This window comes from Phaethon lepturus, unplaced genomic scaffold, assembly GCF_000687285.1.
Source record: "Phaethon lepturus isolate BGI_N335 unplaced genomic scaffold, ASM68728v1 scaffold32922, whole genome shotgun sequence".
Lineage (NCBI taxonomy): Eukaryota > Metazoa > Chordata > Aves > Phaethontiformes > Phaethontidae > Phaethon > Phaethon lepturus.
Window position 1 is genome coordinate 2,635 of NW_010523161.1, and position 16,171 is coordinate 18,805.

The 16,171-nt window shown below is 47.6% G+C and overlaps 1 protein-coding gene across 1 annotated transcript in view; it reads right to left on the minus strand.

Annotated features, from left to right (window-relative positions):
- Positions 1 to 903: 903 nt before the first annotated feature.
- The window catches only part of TMEM104 (transmembrane protein 104), a 40,856-nt gene continuing 25,588 nt past the window's right edge, over positions 904 to 16,171 (minus strand). The window contains exons 8-9 of the mRNA XM_010282042.1: positions 14,070 to 14,163; positions 904 to 1,664 (exon numbers count right to left, since the gene is read on the minus strand). Coding sequence (XP_010280344.1) covers positions 904 to 1,664; positions 14,070 to 14,163 — 855 coding nt within the window. The remainder of the gene's footprint in view (positions 1,665 to 14,069; positions 14,164 to 16,171) is intronic.

Here is a 16,171-nt window from a genome sequence, read left to right on the forward strand (position 1 = left end):
AGGCCTCACGCGTGTCAGGACTGGGTAATCAGCACCTCCACAGCCTGCACGAATCCTGACCACCGGAGTCAGGGTCCGGCTGGTGATACCAGCCCCGTGCGAAGGTGGAAACGGGAGAAGGGCTCTGCCAGCTGCACGCAAGGAGCCGAGGGAAGGAAGGCTGCAGTTTCCTTTCCAGGGGCGAAGAGCTGTAGCCCTGCATGCGTAGGGGCATCGCTCTGGCCGGCCAGGGCTGTCACAGCTCAGGAGAACAGGATGAGAACAGTAAGTGTAAACTCCTGGACTGGAGAAATCCAACTCTAAGCAAAAGATGCCAGATCCCAGGCAATCCATGCTGCACAAAACAGGTTAATGCGTCTAGGAAAAACAAAACAAAACAATGTAACAGAACACAAAATTATTTTCTTCTGAATTAGGGCTATTCCCACCCTAACTTCTTCCCTCAACTGGCACGGGATGTTGGTTTGCAGGGGTCTCAGCAGACAAGAGACTCTATTCCCCCAAATTCCAGCACAGTATGACCCTGCTTTTAGGAGAAGGGGCATTTAGCCGATTAGCATAGCGAGCAGCCAAGGCTGTCTGCTCTCCTGTGTGCCGAGACCTGCAGCACACAGAGCGCTTCTGTAGGGATGAAGGCAGAAATGGCTGGACACTGGTTAATCATGCAGGCTGCCAAGGGCTCAGCCCCATGGCTTTGTATAGTGGGTCTGAGAACCAGGATTGTAACAAGGCTGAGTCTACTCCATCCACACCCAAAATGGGGCAAAGAACATCTGTGTCCAGGTCTAACCTGTACCAACAAGCCAATGGCCTGGAACTTCCCTCAGGCTGCCTCTCCCCACCTCCCCAGCTGAAATGCTGAAGCCTCTGGAGCCCCGGAGGGAGCGTGCCGCTACCCACCGGTCAGAGTTTTGACTCGCTCAGGACAATGTTTGCAGTCACAAACACAAAGCAAGAAAAGCCCCATATGAGCACAAACACAATCCAAAAGGTGTGCCGGAAAGGAGAGAGGTGCTTGTTAACCGTCCCGCTGCCAAAGACCAGCTGAGTGTCCTTCCGACTACAGTATGCGAGGAAAGCCGGAATGAGATACTGGATCCCATTCCCAGCATAGGCTCCCGTGATGCCCACCAAGGACTCCAGATCGTGGGTGCAGAAAGCCACCAGTACTGGGGGAATCAGCGTGATGGCAGGAAAGACAATCCTATCCACTACCCACGGGTAGGTCCCCCCTTCTCTGTGGAAAAGGGTCTTCCAGTTGTTACGCAGGGTCACTGCGATGATGGGGAAGTTGGTGCTGATGGTGAAGACGGGGAAGAGGCCCAAGAAGTAACGGATGAAGGCAACATTGATGATCTCGCAGTTGGTGAAGTTGAGCGTGTACATGTCCATGAGGGTGTCATTGCGGAAGCAGTAAATGGCAGTGAAGGACAGGAGGCTGTAGAAAGCCAGGATCAGGATGTAATCGAGCAGCACGAGCTTGTTGACATGCTTCTTCTTGGAGATGGGCGTGATGAGAGATGGCAAGGAGTGCTGGCACATGAAGGAGTAGACACACACCCCAAAGAGATTGCGGATGCCCGACAGCTGGGCCATGGACGGGTGACCTTCAGCTTGGCCTCTGCTGATGCGGATGAGGGCCAGAATAATCATGAGAATGAAAGCTGGAGAGAGAGAAGGTTTCAGGTCAAGCCCAGGTCTGCACTCCCCACGACCCTCCTCCCATTGGCACCGGCAGTCTTGGCACCAGCTCCCTCTCCTGCTCCACAAGAGCATCTCCTTATCTCTGGAAAAGCTGGTGCATCAAAGGCAAGGTGCACAGGAATTAATCATGACTTGCTTTCAGTGCTAGTCAGCAGATAAGGGAATGGGCTCAGGACTGCCTTTGGCAGGCATCTCCCTCCAGTCTCCTTCCTGCAGGGACTCACCCTCCCACCCCCGATAGCAAAGGCTTGCTCTGGGCCCTTCAGAAGTGTAATGCTGACACGGAGGGCTGAGCCCATCGCCCTCAAGGGTCTCAGTCCATGGATGCTTCTGCCACACACCTTGGCTAAATACCACCACTTAAAAGCGGCTTAGAGATGTTTGAGCTTTGACCTCTAAAGGAAGAACAGATTAAACCTGGCTGCAGTCAACCCCAGTAATATTCCTACACATTTGCAACTGGACTAATGTTTCCAAGACCTCACCTATGTACACAGGCAGGTGCATGGGAGCAGCAGCAGCTACTACCAAGCTTTCCTGTCCCTGTGATCTGTCAAGCATGATAGAGCAAGAACTAGCCAGCCATTTCCCGGGCAGGAGGAACAGTCTGTCTGTAGTTAATCCCAGGGTGGCAAAGCCAGTCTGGAAGGGACTAAAGCAGCACTGAAAGACTGCTATTAAAATTCATCACTTCTAGGCACAAAGTCTGCTCATCTACCCTTCACTTATGTCAGGGAAAAGCCTAACAACATTTTACAAAGCTTATCGCAAAAAGCAACGTGCTATGGACAAAAATGAATTGAGGAGATTGGGCTAATGGCCTTATTTACTCCACTGGTGGAAATTTGAGCCAGAAGCAGTTACTGCTAGACTGTTATTCCTAGCATGGCACATAAAACCAGCAGAAAACTAATTCTGGTGTCACAGAAATCACATCAACCTGGGAAAGATGATCATCAGCTGCTGGAGTTAACAAGGAACAGGGGAAAAAAAACCTGCCTGGCAGGGCAGCAAGCAGCAAGATTTACAGTCTGGTGCTGGCAATGGATGGGCTGCTGTGGCTTGCACAGAGCTGTCTCCTGCACTGTTTCTTTGAAGCATCAGGGCAGAGCTATGAATTATCAGGTAATGGAAAAAAAAAAAATGCTGAGACAACTACTATGGACAACTTTGAATGTCATAAATATAAATACAGAGGAATTAAACAGAGCAGTGCACAGTCCTGCAGCCAAGCCCATAGGAGGCTGGCCACCGGCGCTGTGAACCGGGCAGGCTCGCGGTGGGGTGACAAGGACGCTGGCTTGCTCTGTGCTCAGTACTGCTCTGCCTGACACAGGCAGCTGGAGATGGGAAACCCTGCCAGGGACAGGACTAGGAGAGACAGTTACAGACCAGCTAGCAAACGCTGACTCTTCTGTCCCCAGCGAGACAAGATTAACCCTAACTGAACGTTGCCTCCTGCACACCCCCAGCACTCTCCAAAAGCCAGTTTCTCCTTTCACAACAATCACCCTTTTCTGCCTGCAGCAAACACCAGCTTCGTGCTGAGCCCTTACCAAGCCACGCGCTGCATGTCATCGTGTGCTGCCTCAGGAAACCTCTCACTTCCAACTGTTTCCCAGTGACAGGGCAAGTCTAACAGCTCTCCACGAACACTGGACTGATGACAGCAGCTCCATTCCTTCACGGCACCATGAAGGCCAGGCCACTTTGGGAGCACTGGACTTTATTTATTTCCCCAAGAGCAGTCACAGAGGGCTATGGAAAGCAGCGGCTCATTGTTCTAGGGGTGTGCACTTCCTCTTGCCTTCACTCAAGCCAGCAAGTGAGGGGCACTGTGAACACAGGTACAGTTGTTGTGCCTCCCCCATTGCTCCTCAGAGGGGAGATGCTTGCCAGCCATATCTGTTACAGCAAGATAGCCAGAAAGAGCTGTGTACTGGGTGATGTGACATTGGCTGCTCTCCCCAGGGCTGCACGGGCTACAAGAAAGAGGAGAAGGTGCCCTGAGCAATAAGACAAACCAGGTTAGGCAGCTCTGGAAATACGCTGAGACTGTTCCTTTCCTTCTCGCTTGAGAGAGGTGGTCAGCCTCTGCGGCCCAATCCTCAACTGGTCCTGTATCTGGACCAGATGTAACCACAGAAGTCTCACACCTCTTCCCCTGCACACTAGACATTAAATCTCCAGCAGAGTGAAGAGCAACTTATTTATTTTCATCCCCCAAACCCACCCTTGCCATTGGCTCAAAACCCCACTTTCCACACCAGTGCTAACAGGACCAGTTCAGGGGAACATGCAGGCTGGCACCCCATCCTCAGAGCATCTCTTCAGTTAGAGGCCTCCAGGCTCTCCTCTGCCCCAACATGTGCTTTTCTAGAAGGGAGCACTGAAGGAACAGAATTCCTGTGGATTCCCTAAATGATGGATAGAATCATTAGCTTAAGCAGATAGAATTCATAACCTTTGTTTTTCCATAAATACTCCTCTCAGAAATTAAATGTATTAAAAGTTACAAGGAGTGATGATCCAATACTACTATCTAAATTGGTACTGTTTCCAACAAGGCAAGATGTGCTCCTCCTGCCCTAGCACTGGGTAAACCGGAAATCTCCCTTGCACAATTCCAGCCCTAGAGAAGACAACAGCAGCCCTGCCCCAACGGTTGTGTTTTCTCTCACTCCCTGCAGCAGAAGAGTTTCTCACTCCTGGAACTGGAGAGCTAAAACAGTTGCATGCCAGATTTACCTGCCTGTCCCTGGGAGGAGGCAAGCCCCAAAATGAAATTCTGAAATCTAGTTATGCTGGATGATAAATCAAGATGAAAAGATGACGACAGACTCTCACAGGCAGCTTTGAGCAGACAAGAGGCAGTTTAGGATCCTGCAGGTACACACAAAGCTCCTGCTCTCATTCTCCTCTACCTGGGACAGCAGGCCCAAGGCAGAGTCACACTATGCTATTTCAAGTCACCTACAGTTGCCACATCAAGTGTGCAACAGTGTTCCTTCACCACAAGGACCCTGGCAAAGTCAGACATGGGTTCACAAAAAAAAGTCTTGATCTGTTCCTCTACATGCAGGACAGAGAAACATCTTCAGATCCCATGACCAACAGCACCCAGAGCCACAAAGCGAGGTGGACAGCGATGCTACCATGGATCGTTAGTTGGTTACACGAAAACTTTGTTTTAACCCTCATTTTATGCAAGCACTTAAAAAGCAATCAAGGGTTTTGCTTGTCCTGATTTTTCAACAGTGTCAGACCCACTCTAAACCCACACACCACAGAGAGGCTTTGCAGTCAACGTGGCACAGAAGACACTTTAACTCATCTCATGTTCTCTCTTCTAGAGGTTTGAACACCCTTTTTACTGAAGGATGTAAGTGAAGGTGGGGGGGATGGGGGGGAAGGGGGCATGCCATAAAGGAAAAGTTGTGATGAATCTTGTCACCACTGCTCAGTTGCCTCCCCTGCAGACCCGTCCTCTCACTCTTTGCCTCTTCTCAGGCAAAGCAGACCTTGCAGACAGCTACTGCTGCCTGTCCTGCTCAACTCGGGAGATGTTGATTCAGAGATAGGGCAGCTCTGCTATGGTTCTTGCAGGTGGAAGAAGGATGAATATGGATAAGCACACATCCAAACAAGAGCACTTTGGGAAATATGGGAGTCTGGGGATATTAAAAAATACATTTTTGTGAGCTTTGATAGAAGCATAACAGAGCTGCAGAGAAGCAGTGAAGATAATTTAGCCATTCTAAGTTTAAGGATTGTTTTGCAGAGTCAGAGCAAACACCTTTGTAAATAAAAATGCTCTTGTACATGAGATTCATCTCTCTGCAAAAAGGCTATTGCAGGGAGAGGAAAAAAAAAAAAAGTAAGTCCAAGGCTGTTTTTCCCCATTATGGTATGTTCCTGGAAGAAGACCTGATGCTCAGCATGAGTTTCTGGTTTAACCCTCCCTTGCATCCCTGGCAAGATGCTATCTTTTTGAGATGTTTCACTTTGTGCCCCCCATATAACTCTCTACTGGCATATGGCAAATGATGCTGAACTGAGCCATGCTGGGAAACAGGGAAGAGAGAGATGCTCTGTCCTGTAACTCAGAAAGAGATGGCTTAGCAAGGGGAAAGTAAGCTCAGAAGGGAGGGTTTGCAGAACTGTGACGTTGGACAACTTCCCGGTGATCCCATGAGGAAGGGCCAGAGACAGATGTTGTCCCCCAGGTTCAACAGTGAACTTCTACCTTCAAAACATTGGTCCCAGTTAAAACAAGGATGGTTTTACTGGCTCTGGAAAGCATAGGGGTAGACAGCCACAAACCAGGATAAGTAAAAGATTTACTGGGGAAAAAAAACCCACAAGCAAACAACATAAAACAGAGCAACAGTTAGCTGCCAACCACCCATATGTTGAGAGTCAGAAAGGTAATGACAGAGGAAGAACGACCTTGCACACCCGTTCACCACAGCTTGAGTCACATCTTTTCCAACTCTGTCCCTACTCTCATTCCTCCTTCCATGAGGAAAGCCCAGTGAGAGCATCACTGTACCTGCCTGCCATCCCTTCTGGGGATCCAGAGAGGCAGTGGTGTGCAGCCACACCACCCTGCTATCGGCGGAGCAGCCCATGCCTGGCTGCTCCCCTACCCCCACCCATTTGTTTAAGCAGGCGCCGCGTTGCGCTGCTAACACATTTGCGGCAGGGCCATCCGTCACTGCCGGCTGACGGTATGACAGAGCTTTCTTGTCGAAGCGAAGAATCAATATGCCAGGAAATAATGATAATGAATCACCCTTTCACAACGCGTGCCACTTGCCTCCCTTTTCATACATTAGGTGGCATGATGGATTCCAAGAGAAGGACGTTTTCATGAGCTTCCTGAGCCCATTGTCTTTGGAAAGAGGAAGATCTCTGCCCACCTTAACCCTGATCCTGATTCTCCATCAAGCAAAAACACAGCAGACAACTCCTAAACAGAGGAACAGATCTCATTTAGTTTAACATTAGGAAGCTCTTTCAGGAGCAAGAGCATCTGCACTGTACATACTGAACAGCACAGCATCACATCTAGACAGTTCTACCTCCTGCATCCCTACCCAACACTTGTGTTGTCTACTTCACTACTGGTGTCTTTCTAGGATGCTGGTGCTCCCCCTCAGAACCAGCTGCCTTCCATCAGTGTTTTGGGCAAGTTTAAGAGCTCACTGCAACTCTGGAAGTGCCAGGCATTATGGATGCTGTGGCATTTGAAGAATTAAAGCATGGCTGGAGTTCACCATGCTGGCTGGACAAAGTATCTGAAACGAAGACATTGATTCTTAAATTTAAAACTCATTTACCCTGTTTCTCCTGTAGAAGCTATAAGCCTGTCACTTGTTCATGACCTCCAGCTCTCTGTAAACTCCAGAGCAGCAACCGATAAATTTCTTCAACCTCAGAGGAGGCTTCTATATGAAATGACAGTAAAGTAACATGAAAACCAGGTTTGTCTATCAGAGCTGGAGTAGTTCAGGATCACACTGGGCAATGACAGAGCCTAAAACACCATCTCTAGGAAGATGAAGGATTTATGAGTGCAGAGACTGTGGGGAAGCAAGATGGACATGTTCATAGAAGACAGCAGTTCTCTGGAGAGAGATGTCAGACGGAAGGAAATGACTTCCCAGAAGAAAGGTATGAACAAAAGTTGTGGGACATCAGTGTGGCTCCTTCCTCTAATGGAGAGCAGGGTCTTGCAGGGCCAGTGTTACATCCCTGCCCCAAAGCGTAAGGCAGGGTTTACATGGCAGGGGACTGTTGCTCACACAGCAGGGGAAGCATAGCCAGCTGTTGGCCACGTTAAGATCACAGAATTGTGATGCAGCTTACTAGGAAGGCAAGAAAAAGCCTCTCAGGCACTTCCACTCGCCCTGCAATCTCACCCACTCCGCCAGATTGGGCTAGCTCCCGCTGCAACCCTCTCAGACACGTGGCGCTGCCCTGGCCTCAGGCCAGGCAGAGCCCGTTTCATCCACAAAGGGAAACTTTATTAAAGTATTCCCAGAACTTTTTGGCTGTCAAAAGCAGTTCAGCAGTGCTTCTCTGCTGGAAAGGCATCATTTCCTTGCTCTTCATCACTGGGGCAGGGTATGCTACACGATAACCAAGATTTACAAGTAGCCTTTCCTACCGTGGTAGCAACTCCTGCTGTGAAACCAGTTGAGCTGCCCCCTCTCAGCCCACACCAGCAGGTCTCCACAGACATCTGCGCACCAGTAACAGTTCACAAGGAGAAAAATGGCTCTGCACTCTGGTGTTTATCACGGATGCTTTATCCGAACATATGGGAAGGAAAGAGCAGCCAGCGAAGCTTGTTTGCTTCTGGTGGAAAATTACCTGTGTAGTTTATTGTCCTCTCTCCTCCGGTCACCTTTGGCAGAAGCGCCATAAAGCTTCTGCAACTGGGACTTAGCTCTGAGCTCTGCTGTTGACTTGGTCTCTTAGCTGTGACAGTCACTTCTCTCTCCATGTAAGAACTCACTTTTCTGTGAGAAGGGTAGTTGCACACCACACACCCGCTCTTAAAACCTGTGTGGGCACCATCATCTGGTCCCTTTTGCAGGGCTGCATGTGTCCTTACATTTTCAGCCCCCCTTCTCCAGCTCTCAGACCCATCAGTTTGTCTCCTGCTGCCTGGATAAAGTGCTCTTTTCAGGAACATCAACTCCTCAGGCAGGATCTCAGCTGTCCCATCCAGCACCGTATGTCACTCTCCATCTGCATCTGAAGCTAACATGGCTCTTTCACTCACACAGGCAATGCTTCACCCCACTGCGCCCCACAAACAGCACTGAAATGAGCTCCTCAGCCAACAGCTCTGAAAGCAGGCGTGACAGAAGCACAGCCTTTTAACTAACTCTTCATAAATATATTCACTTCTCTTAGTGAATTATTTACCCTGGGCTCTGGCAGCAGCTTTCTCTGCTCCAAAAGGGATGCAAGAACATGAAGTAACTTTGTTGAAGAAGCTTGCCAGAATGAACACACAACAGTGTCCTGATTTACAGTCCAATTCCCTCTTCCTCACCACTCCTGTATGCCCTGCTCTGTGAAAGGAAAGGGGCAGAGATCGAACTGGTACCTCCTTAAGCTGCTTGCTGAAACCTCCAATTTTGAGGCAGAAAAGAGGCCACCTTGAGGACTGTGGATGCTGGCAGACTATCTCTCTGCAGGAGACTGGAAACACGGGACTTCCGATAATTGTCACCCCTCCTAATATCAGCCTCTGCTATAATTCTCAGCCTCTGCAGCTCAAAGGACATAGCAGAGTGACTCCAGGTTTCTGCACTGAACCAACTTCAGCATAGCTGGTTAAGCCTGCTAAGGATGGCAGCGACAGTTACTACAGCAGCTGAAACCTGCTCCCAAAGTGAGATGGTCTGAGACCAGTTCTCTGCAGAGAAGTGCTGAGGAGTCCTGTAAAGAGCAGGATTCTGGTGGAGAGCGCAGAACTATCAGAGGTATTAGTAGAAATGGAAAGTGATCCTCACCAGCATGCTTTAGAAAGCCCTTTCCTAGTTTCTTCCCTAGAAGCCTTCTACCAAGTATCTGGAAGGGGATGGGACAGAGAAAAAAAAAAAAAAAAAAAAGAGCTTAATGCAGTCTTCCAGACTTCCTGGCTATTCTTGTCTGTCATCTTACTGGCCAGGGAAAAGAGCTAAGGGAGAGATTTTATTTCTGAGCATATAAATTGTTAGATCATAGTTTGGGCAGGGTTGGGAATGCTCTGTCTCAAAGGCTGCAGTTACTTAAATAGATGTGGTATGATCTGACTGTGCTACAGGGAGAGAGAATTGAGCCTGCAGCAACCAAACCCAGAAGTTTACTCCTCTATAAAATGTCTCTTTATTAAAATACAATACTTTCTAATAACTGCAATACAGAATCAAGAGCAACACATAGAGAAAATGTCCCACATGGGAGCTGTCTGGGAACATTTGCCAGAGACTATTCAGCAATAATCATGCTACTGATGTCTTCAAAACCAATGGTCCTCACCTACAGAGCTGGGCATCTCAGGCTGTAACAACAGGCTGCAATTAATCGGGTTAGCTGCTTAATACACAATAGCCCGACGTTTGCTGCTGAGCTCCACCAAGCCCTGTCCTTTTGTTATCTTTCCTAATCCGTATTCTTTCCCATGATGCTGCTAGACGGTTATTATCCAATATTATCCAACAATAAAGAGGTAGGGCTGTGCCCCAGCGAGCTGTGTCCTTCCTGCTTTGAGAAAGGCATCTGACTTGCCTGGCTCAGTCCCTTTTGCTGTCCTGTGCCCTCCAAAAGCTCACCCCTATCACCACCCACTTGATCAGGACTGAAGAAAAGAGGGGGAAAAAACCAGCTAGATAGTCAAGTCTCTTTAGGGAGCAATCAATTGCCACCACAGATTTAAACCCTCCAGGAAAAAAAAAGAGCCTGAATTCCAAACAGAAATTCAACAGAATTGAAAATACCAACAGCTCTAATTTATTGATGGCTTAGTTGGTTTAGCCTTCTGCAGGAGACACGCTGTTCTAAGAACCTTGTAAGAAAGAGACCTAGAAGCAGGCTCCAAAACTGGTAAAGGACTCGGGCTAATAACACCTCTGCACTCGCAAGGCTGAGGTGGAAGGCAGCTGAAAGAAAGGAAGGAGTTACAGTTTGGGGAAGGAACCCTCCCTACGCTAAGGGGACAATTCACTTTGCTGACATACTTGTCTGGTCACCCAGTCTGGGCCCTGCCTCTGCTCTTACTGTCTTTGCTCAAGAGCTGGGCAAGCCAGCAAGGTTTTATCCCTAACTCAAATCAAGGCTTCACCTTAAGCACCATCACCAGGGTTTAGAACAAGTGATTTGTCCCAACTAGCCCTTCCTCCAGGGAAGCACAGACGACAGGCGTCCTGTCGCACCCCTTAGGGTGCCTCTGCTCAGTCTCCCAAGGCAGTTTGGGCAGGAGAGGGCTGACAAAGCAGCCTGAGGAGCTTTTACACTTGGGAAAGGGATGAGAACTTGTGTAGGCAAACCTTTACACATACTGAGATCTCTAAGCACAGATAAGGCCAGCAGTTCAAGCACTGACTGCTGCACTGAATTTAACCATTGGCACTCACCCACACGAGGTGGCAATCAATTTTGCAGCCAAGTATATAAGCTGTTACTCTCCAGAAGACTGCCAATAGCTCGATGGCTCTGGAAGCCCTCTCTGCCATCAGCCCCACTCCACCTGGAGGCACAGATCCACTCTCTGTGCTATCAGTCCTGACAGGACCCTTGCCATGCCAGCCTTGTTTCCAGATAAGCTGTGTTCAGCAGACCCAGACAATGACAGCCCATCTGTCTGGGCTCTCTAGCAGTATGGTACTTGGGCTTGCAAGCTCCTCCTTCAACTTTCTTTCTTTTAGAGACTTCAAAGGTCCTTGTCCTGGCTAGTCCCTTACCCTGGGAGGGAAAACACAGCCAGACGAAGGGCTGATCCCTGCCGCATCTCCACATTCTTTGAACTGGCCCATTTTTAATTTCCAGTTCTGATCCCAGTGTTTTAGACTGTATTTTTCAGAGAAAGAATGGAATTTTTCCTGTCCATGAGGTATGAAAAGAGACCACTATAGTCTTTCTTAGCTGATGTGCTGCTTGCGATGAGCATGAGGCTCTGGAAAGAGGCTAGTGACATTTGATTATCACTTAGATCAGGAGAGAGAGGGAAAGCAACTTTCAAAGGCAAGGCTGACACTGCTACAAACACTAGCAGAAATGACCTTCACACACAGCTAGCTCTCCCTGCTGCCAAGAACCATCCTCTCAGCCACTGTCATCTGAATTGCCAGTACACCTGAGGCAGTGCAGCTTTACATCAGCCACTGCTGCTCTGCTCCGAAATCCAGGGACTTTTCAGCAGGCTGGGGGAAAGGGTGTACGATGGGTCCTGCAGTAGGCGTGTTGCAGAGCCTGTACTGACCTCCCAGCTCAAGTAGGCTCGATATTTCAAATCACGATGCAAAGCATGGATCACCTTCCCATCTACACCAGGCCAGAGGACACAGGTAAGCTGAATAAGTCACTGCCCATGTGGGAAGTTTTTACCTAGCAAAACAAACAGGTAGGCTGGCAGCTCCAGTGTTCAGCTCTGCTGCTCAGAGTACTTCGCAGAAGGAGAACCACCTTCAGCACCACATGGCTAAAACCAGCTAAAGGAATATGAAGAAAAGGCACAGGTTATGGCAGGACAGGAGTCCACATCTGGCCATTGACGTTCAAGCATTGGAACAGGCTTGCCCAGGGAAGTGGTGGAGTCACCATCTCTGGAAGTGTTCAAAAAACGTGTGGATGTGGCGCTTCAGGACATGGTTTAGGGGACACAGCACTGGATTAATGGTTAGACTTGATGATCTTGAAGGTCCTTTCCAACCCTAGTGATTCTGTGATTCAGGCAGGACAAGTTCAGGAGATCACAAAACAGCAGCCAAGACCATTCTTTAGGATCTAAGGTCTCTAAGCACCAACAAAAGACCAGCCCATGTTTAACTCACAGACCTGCTTTTGGAGGAGGGAACAGCAGTGATGTGAGGACATGGGAAAAGCCAGCTTGATAAATCTAAGCAGTAAGGGATCCATCCTTATTCTGGAATCTGCAGCAAGAGCTTTTCTCTGTTCCCTGCATCACATGGCTGTTTGATAAATTGTCTTTCCTAATAAATCTATCCCTCATTGTACACATACGGAATCCATTGCTCTAAGTAGCCACTGAGGTGCTGTCAGGGTCATTAAATATCATTATCTGGGGCAGCTGTTCCCCAGCGTGCTGACGCAGGAATCAATCAGGCTAAAGCATGAATTTCCCCTACACTTCTCCAAACACTGCCTTTGTCCCTCTCCATCAAGTGATGAAAAAGAGAAACAGTTCTGCCTTTACGCCAAGGTTTAGCAATCCTCATACTGGAAGGAGCTGGCTAAGGGGAAACCAATGGCAGATCAGGCAGGTATCAGGTTGTCACAGAGACAAGATGAGGTTTGACTGATGTCTTTACCAGAAAGAGGAGGCAGGGCGATTGGAAACAGGCCAGTAAGCTGAGCAGAGATTACTCTTTTTAAAAAAAAAAAACAACAAAAAAAACCCAAAACAAAAACATACCACACACCAGACTTCCTATAATACGCCTTAATTAGATAACCTCTTTCTCTGAAGAACATTGGGGCTTTCAAACCTTTCATGTGCTCAGACAACAAAAGGGAAAACCAGACATTTAGGATTTTCACACCATCTGAGGTCAGGATTCATTAACTCAAGCTGTTCAGCATCTGAGACTTGAGGGCTTAAAATCCAACCTCATTTTCCTGGGTGACGACTGCTTAACCCCATCTCAGATGTTCTCTAGAACAGATGGTCTCTATTCCTCCTCAGTGACTGTCAGCCACTTCCAAACAGGATCACAGGCCTTTGAACTCACAGAAAAGGGATGACACCTAACTGAAGTCAGGTCAAATGTGTGTGTGCAGTGGGAAATAGGCTGCGAATCAGCTTTTCTTCCTATTCCCAGTCAGTGATAGGTATAAACAGAACTAATTCTGTTCTTGAATGGTCTGGACCCATGAACCAGGAGACTGTTAACCTGCAGAAATGCTGCTGGTGCTGTAACACCCTCTCTGTTAGCCCTGATTACCAGTTACTCTGTCTAGGTTACACAAAACAACCGAGGTTTTTTTAAAAAAAAAAAAAGTAGTGATGTCTTATTTCCCTTGAGGGAATTATCTGTCTTCCCAGAAGTTATTGGCAGTAAGACTTTGGAGAGAACTCATGACAGGAGGGCTTCCCAAGGACAACACACATTGGTTTGGGGATTGCCAATGCAGCACATCCTATACTAAAGCGAGGCATTAAGGAAAAAAAAAAAAATACAAACAGATGATAAAATTAAGGGCAGAAAGTCTGACAAGAAGTGTCTTTTGTTCTCAGATCAAAACAAATATTGTTCAAAGTCTGTTGTACACGTGCTGAGAGAATGAGAAACTTATTGCTGAACAGCAACTGGTGGCTATCACAGTTAGCCCCCCACACAAGAGACTCTTACAAATCCTTTCTCCCTCTCACACAAACCAAATTAAAACTTCACGTATCAGCTCACATCTGATTGAGAACAATTTGGTTTGCTTTAATCAGAAATTTTGAGGAAAAGGATTTTTGTTCTAGGACAAAGACTTATCAGGCCTGGAAAATCCTCCTCAAAGAGGTTGTTTTGACAAGCACTCACTTCCAAACAAGAATATCTTGCCAAAAAGATGCATCGGTAGCATGACTCTGGTTCCACCTATGGTAAAGGGGTGGCCAAGACACTGCCAAAACTCACCTATCCATCTCATGAGGGATGTCATGATTTGAAGATACTTGGTCTTCTGCACATTGAAGAAGGTGAAAGGACCTAGGAGGAGAGTGAAGGCTGCCTGGAAGGAAAACAAAAACACACATTAGGTTAAAACCCAGAAATTCTGCTAGTAAGACAAATTTATCAGTAAAGCAAAGCTCACCTTGAAAGTTCACCTCCAGACACGTATGTCTGTCATGGAGCTTGCTTTGTTGCTTGATTTTACAGCTAGGTTGGCTGAGGCACAGGGGGTCAAGCAAGCTGCTTGGTATCAGAGAACATGCCTCAGGCAGAAGTAGAGCACAGGATCCTCTTGGCTCTTGGCTGCTTGCTATCACTCCTACAGCATGCCTTTACTGCAACATTTCAGTTAAAGCTCTCAATGCAGCCTTATGGAACATTAAATATTAAATTGTGGCCTTTCTGTCTGGGTACATGCTCCCTTTAGGTCTGGATAGCAATAGCTGTGACCAGTCTGCTCACATTAACATTGATGGGGGTAGCTTCAGGGTGTCCTAGGCTCTACAGCGACAGTGCCGGGTCTGCCTGCAACTTTCTTCCCCCATGCTTTAAGTTGCTTGTTTTACAGCGGGAAGCTACAGCATGACACTTAAGCTGTTGACCTGGCAGCTGAAAACCTGTGCAAAGTTGGGGGGGCGGAATCCAAGAGGTACTGATAAGAACGAACTTCATTCAGTATGGAAGTTAAAGGTACTGTCAATGAAGATAGATCTTTCTTCATTGCCCTCTTAGATGCATGTTAAGAGACCAGTGTTTCTTAACAAATTAAACTGGGGCATGCTATAGTACCAGTCTGTTGCATCTCTTTCAGCTGGGTTGCAAAATATATCCAAAGCAGCTGTAAATTAGGACTACACAGCTTCCCATGCAAGTTTCTTCTAGCAGTCTCCTAGGGCACACAGGCTGTCAGCCCACACCCAGAGGAGCTATGTCCTGTACAGCACCATCACCCCTGTCCGGGCACTGTCTCTGGTCCTACCTGCTCCAGACAGAAGAGAAAAGGCTTTACTGCTGGAGGCAACCAACCTTGACTGAGGTCTGAACATGAACTGAGAAAAGCTACTCATGACAGGGAGACAAAACGGGTGTTACAGAAGACAGCCCTGTTCATGATCCATGGGATGGCACAGGCTACTGATCTACTAACAGGTCCAAAAGCTGTAAGCAAGCAGTTATCTAGAAAGGCACAGCACGCACAGTACGGATTTGTTGAGCATCCCAAAGGGATTTTTAAAGACAAATACTCAACATTAATATGTACACATTGCTCTTTTCCATGATATCTTAAAGCAGTTCTGAAAAAAGGTGTCACCAGAAGGGAAGTACTAGGACACAAAAGGGCATGCTGCGGAGCCTCAAGGTCTCTGTCGACCCTAGAGTCAGTGACAGAACAGAATCCAAGCTATTTTAAGACTAGTACAACCCCAAGAAACCTTTTTTGAGACAGTTTCAGAGTATCTGCAAGGCATATTGGCGATGCCTTGCATCACAAGTATTCTCAGACAACTAAAGTAAACCCAGAAGGGGACCAGAGGAGAGAACCCTTGGTTGCACACGTCTTGGTTTCACACATCGCTCAGTCAAGACATATTCTGACCTGAGGCCATCATTTACACCAACTCTTGTTTCTTCTGCTTAAGAAAAAAACCCAAACAAACCCCAAACAAAAACAAAAACTGGGACAGAAAGCATGCACAGAATTCAGATTTGTGAAGCAGGATCCTTGGAGGAAAGGCTGAAATCACACAGAATACAACACAGGCATAACTGGCAAGACTAAAAGCTAAAACAGCCTTAACAGTTGAGACACTTTCAGTTTTAACACAGAATAAAATCAGCCAGTTACAAGTCTTTTTTCTACTCTTCTCCTTCTTGTTCCTTTCTTTTAGCAAGGAGCTTAACTCCACTCTTCTGCCACCCTCTCCTGCCTTCTACAGCCTGCCACTCTGCTCTGGGATGGTGCACAAACCCCAAAGGACTAAATAAACTTTAGACAAAAGAGAGATGTAGGTCAAGGACCCAGAGCGAACCAAGTAGACACCAACTCTCTTACTGGAAAGTATTCT